At 45.3% G+C, this 18,050-nt stretch overlaps 1 protein-coding gene across 6 annotated transcripts in view; it reads right to left on the bottom strand.

Annotated features, from left to right (window-relative positions):
• The window catches only part of MEIS1 (Meis homeobox 1), a 163,770-nt gene that overhangs the window by 61,986 nt on the left and 83,734 nt on the right, over positions 1–18,050 (bottom strand). For all 6 annotated transcript variants that reach the window (XM_050709420.1, XM_035553012.2, XM_035553011.2 and 3 more), the window contains exon 7: positions 17,400–17,511. In XM_050709420.1, the coding sequence (XP_050565377.1) occupies positions 17,400–17,511 (112 nt within the window). The remainder of the gene's footprint in view (positions 1–17,399; positions 17,512–18,050) is intronic.

Genomic DNA, 18,050 nt, shown 5'->3' with positions numbered 1-18,050 from the left:
CTAGAAGGGTTTTACAGGCACTGCATGAAGGGAAAGACCGACTTTTCTAAGCATCCTGTAAGTGCTGGGAAGAGAGAAGAATGCAAAGGAAATGGAAGGAGCAACCTGGAAAGGAGAAAGGAAAAACAGGAGGCCTTGGCTCAAAGGAGAGCGTTCACCACGCCCTCAGCCATGCCTTCATCTATAGAATATGTTTGCTTTTATAAATCTTGGAAAAAATGTGGTGTGTGAGCTAAGTCAGCCCCTAGGCAGATTTAACTTGGATGACCTGCCCGTATTCTGCAGATCACCATAGGTCTCACTGACCTTGGCACTGGCACAAGGATCACATTTTCTCATGGATGAATTGCTCTGGAATAATTCTGCCAATGTATTAGGCATAAATAGCCTTTTATTTAGCACTGGACAAATATGATCTCTCTTTCTACCTCTCACCTCCCCAGACAAAATCTATTTATTAGGATAGGGAAAACCCCACCCTTAATCAAGGTCTGGGTACACATCTTGGAGGCCAGACAGAAGCTTGGCTGCTTCATGCTCATGGCAGTCCATTTTCAGACTTTGCCTTCAACATGATGCACTTTGGAGTTAACTGGTAAGGTTTATTGCTTTTGATTGGAGTGGTCAGCTTGCATATTTGTGGATTAATACACAAATATCCTCAGACATACTGAAGGGGAAAATACAGATCAATAGTGGGAATGTTCAGCTTCAGTCACTGAAACAAAACCCCCAGTCCTCACCTTACAGCTACGCCTTTAGAGCAGCTGCACTAAAACCACTGAGGTCGCACAGAGATAAGCAGAAAAATCACATCTCGGGCTTGCAGAAAATGAACCAATTTGGAAGGAACAGGTAAACACCGTGTTCTTGGACGGGAGTCAGCGCAGTTTGGATGATGCAGACCTTTCCATCCAAGAGTCTCACTGGTTTGTGTGTCTGGTCACTTGAGGTCATGCCGCAGAGCTCCCAGGCTCTACAGAAGCCCTGCACACTTCCTCCCCACCACGGAGGTGGCTAAAGTGGCTATTAAAACCAGTTGTTACTCTAATGCCACCTGATTCTTAATTGCTAAAGAAAAGTGGACTGAAACCACAGACAGGGCTTTCTAGCACTGGCTAAGGAAGTATCAGTTCTGAGGTCTGAATAATATCCCTGAAAAACACGAATCAGAGCAGTCCTTTCACACTGCATCTTGATAGAGGCAGGCAAAACTTCAGGGGTCTGTGTTGATGAAGACCAGGATGGTTTTGTAATATAGGTACACACGCACTCAGACGTGGCTAAAAGGGAAAGAAAATACTTGCAAACTGGTATTCAAACCCAGTGACAGTCAAATAAATCCTAGTAAATACTATTTCCAGCTTGGACTGTCACTAGAACAAGAGTCTCTTCTAACAAACTCATCGCATGTTGAGCAGAATGGAAATGCAATTTTCCACTCGTTTGTGAACCCCTTGCCTCAACCATACCCAACTTTTGCCATATGGCCGACCACTTACAACCTGAAGGCAGGCACCTCAGTCTCCAGACTAGGTCACTAAGCCTTTTCGGGCACAAAAGGAAGTCCCCAGCCACACACTCGCACTCTTTTTCATTGCAACGCTAGAGCAATAGTTACTGATGCCAAAACTGGCGATTCTCTTGAGACAGGAAAATGCTTTCACAAATATCTGCCAATTATCTGAACAGGCACCAACAATGCCAGCCTCTGAACCATTGCTAATCACACTGCCATTTTCTATGCAAAGCAACTTCGAGTTTTGTAATTTGTTTTAGCTGCCTGACCAGCTTCACCTGCAATTTGCGGTTTAGGCAAATGAGAAGGGAAGACGGAGATTTTCATCTGTAACCACAGGCTGAAATTCAAAGCTCAGCTAAAAAGCATTCTTACTTATGTGTTATTTAACAACTTGTATGGCAAAGATTTTGACACAACATCCGTATTTACAATGGAAACGGTCTATGCAGTGACCCGAACAAGAGAAAATAGACCTGGGGAGGGTCTTGCCTGCATCACCACGTGAAGGCTCTCCTTCGTGCTCGCCCCTTCACCAACCCCAAAGGCTTTCTGCAAGCCTGAGGTTGCACATGAGCATGCAAGGTTCAGGCCAGCGGGTGCTGTCTCTGTTTGTTCAAAGACAACACAAGTTTCTATGCCCCCCCCCCCCCCCCCCCCCGGCACAGACAGGGAGCCGAGTTGCAGATAAGGAGATTGAAGGCTCAGAGCAGCCAACAAACATGCTGGCAAGCCCAACTTTCCGAGGCCCCGCAGGGCTCCGGGCAGGTTACGGCTCGTGGACGGCAAGCAGAACAGCTCACAAGGAAGCCCCCCTGGGACATCCCTGGAAGCACCTCACTCAGCTCCATCCCCGGAGCTTTCCCTCGAGAGCCATCCCTCAAGATCCCAGATAAGAGCCACTGACAAGGTGCTGACTGAAAGCCCGCGCGGCTGCTGCCAGCAACCTGCCCTCCCTCTATGCCTGCGAGCCTCCGGTGCTCCAAGCCCAGCTCCAGCTCCAGCCTTCGCAGTGCAGCTTCGCAAGGACGTGAAGCCCTGAATTTCACGTTTCTGGGGGCACCACTCACAATCTGGAGGTATTTTTTGGGGACAGACTCCAAAGGGAACTTGCTCATCTTCGATACAAAAATCAGAGTTCACCGTTCTGCATAAAAATTATCAAACAGCAACGACACACACACACAAAAACAACACCTCATCTGCTAGCGAGGGTTGCTACAGATATGACTACAAAGGAAAATGGACAAATGAGCCTTTTTGAATGCATATTAGTGCGCTTAAATGGATCGAATGTGAATCTTGTTAGTTTGGAGTGGAAATAGGTTTAACTACGGTTTTACATTTAAAAGCAGCCAGGGAAGGGACGTGGAGAGAAGTCCCAACAGCTGCAGCGCCAGGCAGACAAAGGGCCCCGCGCCCGACCAGCACAACAAAGCCAAGTCCCCAGTTGTTTGAATATGGCCATTCCTACCAAATGAACTCGGCAACAGATTTCGTTTCAAGTCTTCGCTCCCGGAGCCTTTTATCTCATGAAAGACCTTGGTGCTGTTCAGCTACAAGTTGAGCGAACCATTGCTAGCGAGTTGCAGGAGCCCATCGACTGGGTTTTACATTTAAGTCCCCAGCTCCTAGAGTCATGCAAAAACCTCCCACCAAAAACCACACGCATTTACGAAGCGAGCCACCTCCTGATGGTAGAGAAAGCATGAAACCTGGCCTCCTGAGAGGTAGGCATGGCAATACAAACACAGCTTCCCCAGGAGTAATATTAAATATATATATATATATTTATATTTATATTTTTTCCATGCATGTCTGGATTTTTGCATACCTCATTTTACCAATACAGGTCAGCAAGGACAATGAGTTTCATGAGATACCCATGCTGGAGTGCTGAGGAGCTGCAGAGGACACAGTCTCACATACAAACGCAACGCCCAAACCCATCCCCTGCTCTTCAGCAGCACAAAACACTTTATCCTGCTTCTCCATACAGAGCGAAAATTTCCTTCCTAAAGAAAGATGAAGTTTTAGCACGTATTCATTCCTCCTTACTTGAGGCATTTAAGTCAGGCAGTGAAGTTAAGCATCTGACTGCAGCGATTAGTCCTCCCAGAGTGCCTCCACAGTCAATGGAGAGAAACAGAAACTCTCCAGAGGGAAATTTGGGATTGAGATGACTAAAGGAGTATGTGCACTATTAGCTTTGAGTACTGCGCAGAACAGTAAAAACTTGCAAGCAGCGAGGCTCTCAAGGAAATGATGGATAATGAGGGCTGAATGTGCCCATCTCTGTTTTTAAACAAGGTCTGGATTACAGGGCCCCTTCTAAAATTACTCGGGATAGAAAGGCTGAATTTAGCTCCCATCCATTACCTTATCATGAGGATACAACCTCATGCTTCCTGCCACTGGGAATCTGGGACGATGCAAAATTCTACCCTTTATCATCAAATCCAAATTAATTTCTTCTTTCTGTTTTGCCTTATTCATTAAGAAAAAAATAGAAAAAGAAGAAAGAAAGAAAAAAGAACCCTCCTTGATAGATAGCTGAATTTATGTTTTACCAAGCTAAATTTAAGTGCAAGAAACAGGAAGCTTTTACTTGGAAACTGGAATTTCAAGCACTCAGTGGCAAACAATGAACTGGGGAGATAAAGATGCAATGGAAATGGTAGGGGACAGACCTGACAAGCTTCCTGCCCACACTGACTCAAGAGCATGTGTCCTACCATGATATGGAGCAGCCCCAGCGCCTGCTTTTATTTTGGTAATTGTATTTGTTCCTGTGAAAACCCCTATAAAAACAAGTCGGAAGACCAGACAATAGTCGACCCTCCATCTCTTATAGCCAGATCTTTTACTTAACACTTTAGCAAAAGATATAATCAGCGGATCTTTGTCCATTTATACAATTCTCTCTGCTGCAATGAGGATTGTATTACACTCTCAAGCATGTGCACCAGCCAGATCCGAGCATCAAGCCTTCCCCATCACTTCAAGAGATTGATCTGATACTTGAAAGCACATTTGCTATTATCTACTACAGCCCTTTGGAAATGACATTACACAGATACGGGGGGCAGGCAAATATTGCCGCTCTTTTATTATTCCTGCCATTCGCTCGCTTGTAATATCTGAAAAGTTCCCAGGTCAATGGGATTACGTTATCTGCCTCCCCTCGCTTTATCTCCTCCCCGCACCCCACAGGTATCCATGTCAAAACGGGACTCTTCGGCGGGGGGTTTCTTTCACCCGGGTCAGCCTCGGGTCAACCTTTTCACCACTTGCTAATGCAAAGCTTCCCCCCAGCCCTAAAATCCCCCGAAACCCGGGGGGCCGGGGCGCACCCGCCCCGCGTGCCTGCCGGCCCCGCAGCCGGCGAGGGCCAACACTGCTCGGTGGGGCTGGGGCAGCCGAATCCTCCCAGTATGGGGACTGGGAGGGGGCTGGCATTTTCAACCAAGCGAAGGCGAAGAAGGAGAGTCTCCTACAAGATCAGCTCGGCAGAGACTTTATTCCTGCACTAAACTTGAAGGATGGGAGCCTTTTAACTAGTTAGGAGCGACTTGGACTATATTTTTGCCTACCAGAATGGAGATCAATTTTTATTTAGATTGATTTTAAGATTTACATGCGAGAAATGGATACAATTGGATCAAATATATACTAAAACAAATTGTTGACTCCCATGAAAGCCAATAAAACCAAAACAAATTTCACAGATCTCATCTAGGAGCATCTGAGATTTGTTTTATTTCATTATTTTGTATACGTTTACGAAGCAGAAATTTGCTTAACTCTTTTCCAGTTTTCTTTTACTGAAACAATAAGGCTCTCCACAGAATATTTTGTACTTGAATATTATCACCAAGATGGCATATGGCAAACTAGCAGCAGGCAGTTTATCTTCATCCTCTTTGGAGGCTAAAATTAGCACAATGCTTTTGCAACACTATATGATGTATTCAGACCAGGATGATATACCTAATACACGTTCAGCCTCATCCCTGGCTAACCTCCAGTATTCAAGCAAATTGATTATTAATTTTAATTGAGTATTAATATGGGCAATAGCAAGTTTGCATTTATCAACTTGAGAGGCACTTTTAAGTTTAACGCTGTCGTTTCACCTACGCCAGCTGCAACAGTAAATAAAATTAATGCATTAACAACATATGGAATTTCAATTCATTTGTACAAGGTGATTCTAATTTATATTAAAACTTTATATATGGAAAAGCTGTGCTGCAAAACTGCATATTTGTGCATTCTGTGTTTTTCGGTTATAGGATATAATTAATCTTGCTGAAGTGCTGGTACACCCGTGTTATGAATAACACGCTCTTCCTGCTACAGACAGCATTCCTGCAGATTGTTAGCTGTTTACTTTATTGGGATTAAATTAAACCAAGTCACCAACTTTACATTTCCTGACGATGCGGCTACACTGCACTGGAATGAGCTCTCTGCGCTCTCCAGTCTGCTGTTCAACCTGGTAAACTATGGCCACCTCAGGGTTTCTTTTGATGGATTAAATCTGTGGCGAGACACTAATGTTAGCACCATTCCCTAACTTGTATTTTGTAACTGTAATGCCAAGAAACTTAGCACGATGCTCTTTCAAAAGGAAATAAGGAAGGTCCTGAAAAAGCCACTGCACTTCACCAGGGAGGTTATTTTACCACCTTTCTTGCCAGGTTCACAGAAAAAAAATGTCTAATAGTGGGAGGAAGTCACACGCAAGCATGTGTATGAACAAACACACACGAACTATAAATATTTATACGCTGACATTCAAGGATTCTGTGGCTCAGCCTGCTTACCAGCTGACAAGAGAACCCCCTACTTTACCTACAGCCTCTTACAAAAACACAACACGGGACCAATTCTGTCTGATAGTTACACTGAAATTACATTATTATGATTCTTGCTTTTACACAGCTGGTCTCACACAGAATTTGCATGGGTTATGCCAGGCAAATACAGAAAAAAGGAAAATGGGCAGAATCCTGCACCTCTCCTAGGGCATCCTCACTGCTACAACTAGGGAGCATGAGAGAGAATTAAGAGATGCTTTGCTAATGGGAGGAGGAGTATGGCATGAACATCATGTTTCGAGCACAGTTTGATGCCTCTTTTCCACTGCTTGCAATTTGCTCCCACCTCATCCCCTACTTTTTGGTTTCTCCTTCAGCACTGTGCTGGGCAGGGAGCAGCTCCTCCTGGCAAGGCGATGGGAGCAAGGGAAGGCTCTCCACCCTACCGGCCTTGCTTCCATGACCTTCACCTGCTGACGAGGCAGAGAAGTCATACCTTCTTCTGAACTCCACTGGGACACTACAGACTCCAGAATATTTTTAGCATGCATCCATGTGACACTTATTGCTATTTGCAGAGCTGAGGGAAGATTTAAGGATCAGCTAGGCTGTGTCCACCACCTCCAGCTTCTTCTCGAGGACATAACCGGTACCTCCTAGTAGATCTTCTCCTGCCATTCTGCAACAAAGAATTACAGCCCTGAGACCATACACATTCAGGGCTACAAGAGCCATTTCTCTCCTGTGGCACTGTATCAGCCACAGAAAAACAAAGGACTAAGGAGTAGATGAAAAGGCTGCCCCTGCTACATTTTTAATTGCTTATATGGCTATTTCTTCTTCTTTCCAACACCTCCACGTTACGCTTCTGCGAAAAGCAACCACAAAAAACTGCCTGCAACCTCCACGTGAGGTTTTCACCGCTCACAGACACATGAGGAAGAAAATAAACACACGCATATCTCATCCGTGGCTACTAAACACGAGCTACCACCTGGAGATGAGGAAGCTCCCGAGCCACAGCGTGCTGAAGGATGGCAGAGGGCTGCGGGGAAACAGTGCTCGCCCTGATGTGACGCTGCTTTGGTGGCACATCCCAGACCTGGACAGGCTCTCAGTGTCCCTCCCCAGCATGGGGTACAGCCAGCACACCTCCCGAGCCCTGCCGGCTGTGCTTATCACACCAAACACAGGATGCAGAGGCTCCATGGGGAGATGGGGTCTCTCCTCTGATATTTTGTGTGGCACTGACTGTGGGGTCCCCAGGCCAGCGCAAAATGGTCCCCGATGAATTGTGGTGTGACAGGTGCTGCGGTGAAACGAGAGCCATCCCGATCACCTGGGGAAGGACCCTGTCTCATTCATGAATTCAAAAAAAAAAAAAAAAAGAAAAAAGCCCATGTGCATCAATGTGCTTAGAAAAAAATGATGTCAGCATCTTATAGCGTTGATCCTGTTAATTAATCCCTTAAAGAATGTCCCCTCGCCCACAAACATATAATGTAATGCCGGCTTAATCTTACCTTAAAAAAAAATACAATGCAATAAGATTACTACTCTGACTCTGCTAACTGTTACAGCACTGCTTAATCCTGTATTTCTGTGCTTTAACAAGCTCCTGCAACACGGTACGGAGTTTATCAGAGCAGTTTCTGATACAAGAAGGACTTATGTTTTAAACAATGTAATTCCATGGTCTTTTGTGCTCTTTCCGCGTTATGTTTATACAATGACTTTCATCCCGGAAGATCTCAAAGCCTATTGCCTGCTCCTGTTCCCACTGAAGGCTTCCCTTCAGGTTTCACACTGGAGCAGGATTAGAAATGAAGAAGAAAATAATAATAAAGGGAGTAGGGGGGGGTACGGCAGCAAGATGTGCCAGGGCAGCAGGCTGATCCCTCCTGTCCCACTAACACAGCTGGGTCATGCAACGCCAAGCTGGCCAACTCCTCCCAAAAATCACAAGGGGACACACCTGGGACACTGTCCAAAAAGCATCACCATCCCCTGCTTTTGTTTCAGTCCCCAGGCTGCCCTCCCACCGGCACAGCCCCACACCGCCAGCGGAGACCCCGCTCCTACCCCGTGCCTGCAGCCACCCATTTCCTGACCTGTGCCGGTTACAGACACATTAAGCTTCCCATGGAACAGGAGGAGAAAGCTCTGCTCCCTCCCTGTAATTATCAAATCAGCCCGAAAATGAGGAAGAATTGAGAATCCTCATTATAGCACGTCATAAAACTCAGAGAGGTCTCGCGCTTGTTTTATGCTGTTTGAGCAGCCTGCCAACAAAACTTTACAAAGAGCACAGGAATTCATGTTTGCCGAGATATTGAAGTCGTAAAAGGGGAAATTTTTATTTTATTTTCCCACAGCCTAAATGAAGGTGAACCAAGTAAATTTGGCAAAGAGCGCGAGTCAGATGCCATTTCCCACAGCAATGTGGTATTTTCCTCTGGGAATAAAACATTTTCCTTAAACTACTGTTTATAACTCTTATCAGTTCAACAGCAATAGAGCCATCAAGTCCAATATCTTGTGGAAAAAAGTCAAGGTCAACAAGTACTTGCATTTTCGTTTATCTTTAGCTGCAATTGCTACTGACATTCAATTGGGTAATAAACATGAGGACTGTCAAATGCTCTCAGCAAACAGGTGATCCAAAAGCTATCACAGAGAAAGAGGCTACTGCCAGGTAATCAAACAATTCTGTTGCAACAATTATGATTTGAGTGCATTCATTTACAAAAGCAATCACCTGTCAAATGTGAATGAATATTGTCAAACCATTCCCACCACCGGGGTAATAAGGGCGAGGAAATACAAACTATGTCTTACTTTCTAGTTCTTACCAACTAAAGCACACCGGCATTAGTGAGACTCATCGAAAATCGAGTAAATAAATAAATAAATAAAATCAGTGGGCATCTTATTTCCCGAATTGAATTAAAAAAAAAAATAACATAGAAACCAGAGCAGATCAATCTCGTGTTGGTCTCTCACGGCAGCAATTACGGGTGTGTAAAAAAGCTATGCACAAAGCGGGGTTGGACAGAACCGACTGTGCCACGGCAGCTTCCCGAGCCAGCGCTGGCATCTGCGCCGTGGTTTTTAATAGCTACAGAAGGACCTATTTTTCCATGAATTTGTCTAATCTCCGTTTGACCCCTGCTGACCTCCACAGCGCACTGTAGTAATAGAGTTTGTCCAATATGTAAAAGGTGAACTATCTTTTTGTTTCTTTTAAAGCCACTAATGCTCTGGAAAGCTTTGGTGAACACACACCCCTCATTCTTGCATTGCAGGATCAGCTCTGGCTTCATCCTTGACGCGTTACTTTAAAGACTACTCTTCCAACCTTAGTCATCTTATTTTCTCCCCCTCCCAGCATTTCACGTGAAAGGTAAAAAAAAATGGTTTACACAAAGCAGCCAAAGGCCGCACCCTGTTGCATCACTAATCCAGAAACAATGCCTGGGTATGGGTGTAGAGTCATTGCAATAAAATGTTTCTCAAAAGTGGAGGCCATCTTGGGAACACGACTTTGCTTTCTTAACCTCTGATTTACAGAGGTCAATGACACACACCAGAAAGTCACGTTCTGCCAGCATCGGATGGCAAAAGATTCAACTGATGCCAACAAAATCTGGAGAGGCCAATGGGGACTGGACCAGTCCCCATGGAAAGCATGGGGGCCATATGGGAACGATGGAAAGCATATAGGCCCTATGGGAAGCTCATTGGCTTCAGGAGCCACCACAACCTGAGGGAGCACACCCAGGATATGTAGAGAAAAAAGCACAACAGAATAAAAGCAACACATTTTCTAAATCCAATCATATTAAACTGATCTTCAATACACAAGACTCAAGTATTGCTAAAAAAAAAAAAAGGGGTATCTTGGGAACCAAAAACCTATTTCCGCAACCACTTGCAATCAAAATCCTCTCCACTGTCCCATCCAAGAAGGAAAGCAAGATGGTAGGGGACAGCTCAAGATGAGATTTAGCATGTGGTATTTACCACTGCTGTTCCCTGCTGCTTCACCAGAGTTTTGGTGTATTCAAGAAATAAATTCATCTGGAATGCAGTTGGGCCATGCAGCAACACCTCTGGGGCCTGTACAAGCTGATGGGATGTCTGGTTGAGGGTCAGGACCATGTTCTTACATACATGGCTATGTACACATAGACTTGCACATGGCCACATGGATGTTTCATGGGATAGACATTTCTAATTTTAGGTCTCTTGCTCCCCCCCAAAAAAAAAGAAAAAGGAAAAAGGACTTCAGCATATGAATACCAATGGGCTGAGAAGTGAGGAATATTTGTATTTCCACAGCCAATTTAAAAGTAAAGGGTTCCCTATGTCCTTCTCCCTCCTTTTGCTCTGCCAAGGAAGGCAATAGCTTCAGCCTAGAGGATCTGCCTCCTCCCACAATCAGCTCTGCTCCCCTCCTGGCCTGAAGCTTTTCCACTTAGGAAAGGCTGAAAGTCACCTTAAAGTGTGCTGAAACATTTGTGCTGGTTTTGAACTGCTTATTATCTCTGGGGGCTGACCTGAAAAACAAGTTGGTGCTTACATGGAGATATTCACGTTTCCCCTGAAAGGCAAATGGGAGGAAGGGAGGTTTTTACAAAGAAAAGAATTCGTTTATGACTGTGCTACCCATCATTTAGGCAAAACAAACAATATTGGTAAGTATTTGAGTTAGTTTTGCCAAATCTGAACGGCAAACGCCTGTTAATAACAGACGTTCAGAGCTAATGTGAACGATTAAAATAAATCCTGGCACCGGGAACAGATTGATGCTCAAATCACAGCACACGCTTCGAAGCGAGCACTCTCTGCCATGCACCATACTGGAAGTGAAACCCTACCTAGCTGCAGCACAGAGGCTTAACGCTGCCGAAATCCGACTTCAGCAGCTGAATCGGGCTGATGAGACCAAAAAAAAAAAAAAAAAACACAGAAGGAAGAAAAAAACAGTTTCACGCCCTCCGGCTTTAGAGCAGAATGATAAATTGACATCGTGTTGTTATGAGCATAATCCTCAACCACTCAATCACTGTTAAAAAATAAAACATGATTTCGAGGAGATAAAAATAATTAATGCTGGTGCTGCTGAATAATGTGCACCTACACAAACAGCCTCAAACCCGGAGACCCATCGTTCAAGTTCCCTGCTCAAAATTACCAAGCCCGTGCGTGTAAATGTTTTTTTGTTTTGTTTTGTTTTGTTTTTTTAATCTTGTATCAAATGAAGAGGCACAGGTGCTCACGCTGATCCAAAGCAAAACAAGCACTGCCCACTTGGTGGAAAAGCAGTAGAGGCAAACGGGATGGCAGAGCCTCCGAGAGAAAACTGATACTGCTGCTGCTCCTTTTAAAAACAAGCCTATTAGGCTTAATTCGCGATTCACAATATCTACACCACCGGGAAAAAATACCGGGAACAGTCCCTGTTGACTAATGCCCTGTCTTTTCCAATCGAGGGTCACATCCAGTCTAACCGATCGCATGATAATGGCATCAGAAAAGGTCAATCAAAGACAAGCCGAAGCTTCCACTGCCTGGCTGACCTTCGGAGCTTGTGACAAATTGCTATCAGTCAATGTCAACTAATGACAGCAGCTCTTTGGCTAATCAATTGTTCTAAAAATGATCAAGAAAACTACTCACAGGACAGCTCATTTTCACATCAATGCCTGTGAAGTATGAAAAGCTCATTTTTTTGAGTTTTTAATAAGCTCATAAGTAAAGCAGTTACTTGGTAACAGGGGTCACCTTAGTGAAAAGACAGAACCTTTGTCTGCCTTTTACATATTCTTTTATTACCATATTATAGTAAAAATATGCCATGCCATTACTGTGCCAGAGGGCTACATAATAAAGGAGGTAATAGTTCATACATTTTTTGAGATAAATACTTCTGTGTTTTAGGGACCTCTGTTTGGATGTAAATAATTGTCCCTATACTTTCCCCTGTATTTAAATGCAAAGCGAGCACTGCTGGCACACAGGTGACGTGCCCACTTATTATTCATGCAAACTTCGTGTGACAAAGCCGGTAGCGAAAGGCACACTGCAAAACCCAGCAGCGCCGCCAGGAAGTTAGGTCTAACAGCAGCTGTTTTGTTCTTCAAGCCACCCACCTGATGCAAGCACGACTTACTGGGCCTGCTTCCGACAGAGTCTGCGTTCGGTCGGAAAACCGCACGCTCGGAAACCCCCAAAGCACTGCAAAAGCAAACAGGCGTTTCCACGCTGGAAGGATCCTGCACACAAAAGCTAACGTGGGAGCGCACAAATCTCAGGCAGCGAAGCATCCATCGCGGCCCTGCAGGGAGCAGAGCTGGAGATTTGTCCACTCCTCCATGCCACCTGCCTGCACCTCCACCGGCGCCGTCTGCAGCCGCCTGGCAGAGCCTCACAGCCCGGCCACGCTGCAACCCGCAGTCATGCATTAAATATGACCAAAACAACAAACGCTGCCGCACAATGGTCTAAGGCTTGAGAACCTTTATGCTTTGCTTTCCTCCGGTCCATCAAGAGAGTGCGTCAGCCAGCTGGAGCACATCTCCGGGCATCGCCCTACAAGAGGTCTCTGGAGAAGAAGCCACGCGGGTGTGGACACGTCATTCAAGCCACCCGCGCCGATGGAGCAGGGCACAGCTCTTCATCCTGGTTTACCTCCCCGAGCAGACTCCTGCCACCAGCACCTGTCCCGGTGAAAACCAAGCCCACCTCTCTGAACCACGTGCCCTCAACACATGGGGGGGAAAGGGCTAAACAAGCAACATTCAAACTTTTGTTTTTGTCACTGAAACTGTGAAGTGACAACAGTTTCAGGTTACACCCTAAACCCGGCTCGCTACGGCAGTTTTTCAAATTAAAATATCTTCTGCGGCCTCGGCCCCTTCTCGAGCCGTTCGCGGGCAAGAAATAAAGGAGGCAGGGCGACACTTAAACTAAGCCATAATTGGAAGTATGTGAAAAATGAAGTGTCGGTTCGGTCAATAAAGGGCAAAGGTGAAGGGGAACTGCAGCCCGAATGCGGTACGAAATGTGCTCATTAAGACGCCCAATCCGAGGGCTCCTGCCCACCTATCCCATTAGTCATCGGCCATCTGACCGCTTCAAATGCCTGCTTCGGCGCTCTTATTACTTTTCTTCCCCATGTAAAAAGGCGAGCGGGTATATAAATCGTTGCTCAGTCATCTGGAACATAATGTGGCCCTTCTCTCCCCCGCCGCCCGGCCCTGCCGCCTGCCTTCGCCGGCTCCAAACAACTGCCTTGAGATTCCCTGCAATAATAAACGGGATTGCCTTTTGCCTATAGGTTGCCCGAAGTCCCACAAAAGGCCTGAAAAACATTGCAGCCATTGATACATTTTGATAAAGAAATATCGCCGCTTTACACCCGCGGCTTGAAAGAGCAGCGATGATTGGGGAGGTTAAAAAAATGTTTTGAGCTGGGGCTGAGGCTCGCACAAAAAAATGGAAAAGAAACAATACGCACAAAAAGGAGACACTGGTGGATTTTTGTCTCTCTTTTAAGTGGTGTAGGAGAGCTAAACACAGACATTAAAGAGCCCCACTCTGGATCAGAAGTGACTGTACCAGAGCTTTGTTCAGCATCCTTCTGGCCTGACTTCTTAGAAAAACAAGCAGAATAGGTCTGTTAATACAACAAACTGGGCTCTCTAAAAGTCAGAATCGGCAATAAAACAAACCGGTGCTGCATCAACTGACTAGACCTAAGAACTTGCTGCCTTCTTTTTTTTTTTTTAATAGAATTCTGCAGGTTATTTCTCCGCTGGGTAAACTTGGTTCTCTTTGCACCATTTCGAAGCGGACCTCTGCAGGCCCTTCACAATAAGCTCAGAGCAATGGGAAAGCAGCTCTAGAAACTTTTTCATAATATTATTCTGCATTCCTGTACTATAGCTATCTGCCACAATGACACAATACTGGCCCTTTATAAGAGGTTGTGTCAACGTGCTATGCAATAACATGTCCTGCTGTTCAGCGGCACAAGGCTTCAGAACGGCTCCCTGGCAGCTAAATATGGATTTATCCAATAGATTGAAGCAGCTGGGAGTCGTTGCTATCTACTAAGTAAACGCATTTACGCTTTAAAAAAGACTTGAATATGCTCACAGGGAAGGGAGTCTCTCCTGCTTGCGTTGTTCCATGTGTTTTGTACGTGGCCATCAAGAGGTTAAAAATGCACTCTGTGGGGATTAAGAGCAGTGATGTATCAGGTAGAGGAGAAAACCTTCCAGAAAGTCCAAAAACAGACTTTAATACAGTCTGGATTAAGGCTGCGTCCCTTCTCTGATGCCCAGCATGGCCACAACCATTGCTTGCAGCTGGGAAAAAATGGTTTTAAACAACCATCTGTGAAGCCCACCAAAACCCAGGCGAAGTCACCCCCACCTCATGTGTCTCTACAGACAGCAAATGTGTTCTGGGACGATGGCACCAAAAGGAACTTCTGCAAACTCCTAAAACCAGGGCAGCCCACCATGCGCGGCGTGCAGCCACTGCACCTTGGGCTAAATCCGGCGCTCCCCGGAGGGGCCAGATGGGTCCTCAGCCTGGCACTGTCACCCAGCTGCTGTACACCAGCCAGTGCCATGGCGCCTGCTGCTTTTCTGCCCCAAAGACCAGCATCTGGCAGAGGCTAATGTGTGCTTTCGGACACCATGTTGCCAAGCCTCTGAAAAAAAAACCTGCAAATCGCGGCATTTTGAATCAAAATGCGGCTAGTGAGGGGCAGGGTATCTGCTGTCATTTCTTCTTTTCCCTTTTGGTCTCTCAGGATTATGTTTTTGACTTCTTCCCTGTGCAACACAGCTAAAAACGGTCTTTTTTATAAACAAGGTGTATACAGGGGGCACGGGCGTGCTTAAACAAATGAAATTCCCTCCAAACCTCAGCTTTCAGAGGTCTTAGAGCAAACTGAATGCAAAGTAAGACTCAGCAAGAACACAGCTACTCTTCCCTCATCTCCATTCCTCAAAAAAAAAAAAAAAAAAAAGAAAAAAAGGGGCATTTCCTATGGGTGGCAAGTGGCCAGAAGGCAAGTCCAGAGACAGAGCACCACTGGACAGGGTCTCCTTTCCAAAAGAGAGCCCTAGCTAGCAAATACCCCCTTGTTTACTCTTTCCTAAAGTTTTAATGCAATGAGTCTTCTCCACGAAATACCTCTTACCAAGCCCTAGCAGCAAATCCAGCCTCAATAAAACCTGCCATAGAATTTGGGTTAAAGTTTCAGAAGGGGCTAAAGCATTGCTGACAGCCCTCCCGTGGATATCTGATGGGGCACAAGTGTCTCAAGTCCTCGGTCCCTTCCGAAAACCCTTCCTGTCCAAGTTCACAGCACGCACCTTGCTAGGAGCAAACCATGATGATAGTAAAGCATCAGCTACGCCTGGCACTCCAGACTAATAAAACGCCACATTTAGGAGAAAACAAAGCCTGAAAATCTTAAAAAGTACACGAGGAACTGAGCAGCTCCATTTCCAAAGCGCCCGGGCGGTTCGGGAGCATGCTGCAAAGCCTCCCCACAGCCGTTTGGTGCAGGCACGTACACACATAAACACAGCACATCCGTTGAAAAAAAGAGCAGCCCTGTCCCAGTGCAAAAACTCCATCTGAACACCAACTTTTAGTTCAAAGCACGTTTTTGTAGCAACTTTTTCACCCTTAAAAAACTTGGGGGTTTAAAGTTCGCCCCGAAAGTAAGAGGCTCTAATGAACATGCTGACACCACTTCAGCTGCAGCATTGTGAACAGCACCACTAGAATATATATGTATACATACTTGAAAGAAAAAAGGCCCCTTGAATTTATGTTGCATATCATTTTCCAGTAAAAGTCAGAGGTCAGAAGGTTACCAGTTTCTGCCTCAGCTCTGCAACAGTTTACTATTCCAGGCCCCATTTTTACTAGGCTATACTTGCGATGAAGTCAGCAAATTTTCTTTAAACAATAAAGTGTCTCAAATACTTAAAATTCTATAAAGAGATGTTATTCACAATGTAAGTTACGTCCATGCGTATAAAAAATTAAAATATACTGGTTTAGTTTAAAAACTAATCTTGTTAAACGCAGCCTTTGCCGTGCTAATCAGTACTGCTCAACCTTTTTTTGGAAACACAATTCCTTTGTTGTCTAACAGCACTTGAACGAAACATGATCATAAAACCAAATTTAAAAGTATATACCTATTCTGAGTTCAGAGTCAACTTCAATAAAGCACTCCCTTTTATATTCAGATTAAGGATCCTTTTTAAATTTTAATTGCATTAAATTAACGCTAAATCCACTGCAGTTGGTCTCTTCAGAAAAAGTATGAAGCATTTAAACAGCTTCTCAGAAAAAAAGAAAAAAAAGAAAAACCACAGAACTTAAGCTTTTTAAACTTCGGACCTCCTAAGACAGCGCTGATTACTTGCAGTACGCCCCACTTCGGTTGCACCAAACTCATTTCGTACTCGTCCTGCTACATTGGTTACTCTGTTTGGCTTGGCACTCAAACAAAACATTTTTGCATCCACATAAATTGGAACTGAGTAAAAAAAGTAAATAAAAGTACTGCTCAGGATTTTGTAAAATGGGCCAGCTAGCAGCTCTTCTTTATACGCAACAAAGTTTTGATGGCATCTTTGAAATATTAGCATTCATTTCTGCAATCTTAATTATAATTGCTTTTGAAGATTTCATCTCTTAACCCACTTTAATGAAAAAAAAAAAACCACCCTTCTCATCGCTTATTTTTATTAAGCATCCTGGAAATTTGGTACATATGTTGCTCTAACATGTGCCTGCTGGCAGGGTCGAAGACCTAAAGATGCCAATCCTTTTACTAGGAGAAGATGGAAAAAAAAAAAAAAAGGCAAAAAGTGTCAAAAAAGGACCATTTCCCAGCACGAGTCCCCTAGTACCTGAGCACATTTCAAAATCGGAAACAGAGGGACTGGTCCCCGTTGGCTGGGCGCACCAGTAACCTCTCTCCAGCTAAGCAAGCACCAGGGCTCCTTTCCTACCTTGCTCACTGCTGTTGTCCCCGCTGTGCGATGTGTGTCCCCCGCTGGAGGGCCCGGGGGTTCCCCCGGAGCGCGTGGACGCCGTGTCATCGTGGTCTCTGTTCCAGGAGGGCTGCAGGGTGAGAAGAAAAGGGAACAAGGTGAGGTTGGGATGCCGCGCCCCGTTGGTACAGCGATACCCACACAGGGCTGGCAAATTCAGCTCCCCAGTTATTTCCTCCTTCAAGGTAATGGAATCGCGGCTCTTCAGCTAAAATAATATCCACTGGAATACATTCGCCATCTAAATAATCCCATGCTTTATTACCGCAGAAAACAGAAACATTCCTGGAGAGGAGGGCTGCGGGGGGAGAGCCGGGGAGCAAGTCGCTGGCACTTGGTCCCGGCTATATTTTTAGCATCGCCGAACCCTCTGGCACAGCAGCTCCGCAAAATGGGAGCAGTGGTCGAAAGCGGCACGGTTTATATCGGCCTCGGATTCCTCGTGCGAGACGAACGTGGAAGAGCTTAAAGACTTTGCTCACAATTAGGCCCGGGTCCATAATAGCCGGTATGTGTCAGCTGTTTGCCGGATGGTATATGGCAAATGGACCAGGCATGGGGACAAAAAAGAAATGAGAATAACAATGGCTTCACATAGACTGTGTACAC

Source organism: Cygnus atratus, chromosome 3 (genome assembly GCF_013377495.2).
Source record: "Cygnus atratus isolate AKBS03 ecotype Queensland, Australia chromosome 3, CAtr_DNAZoo_HiC_assembly, whole genome shotgun sequence".
NCBI lineage: Eukaryota > Metazoa > Chordata > Aves > Anseriformes > Anatidae > Cygnus > Cygnus atratus.
This window is presented reverse-complemented; position numbering and strand designations above follow the sequence as displayed.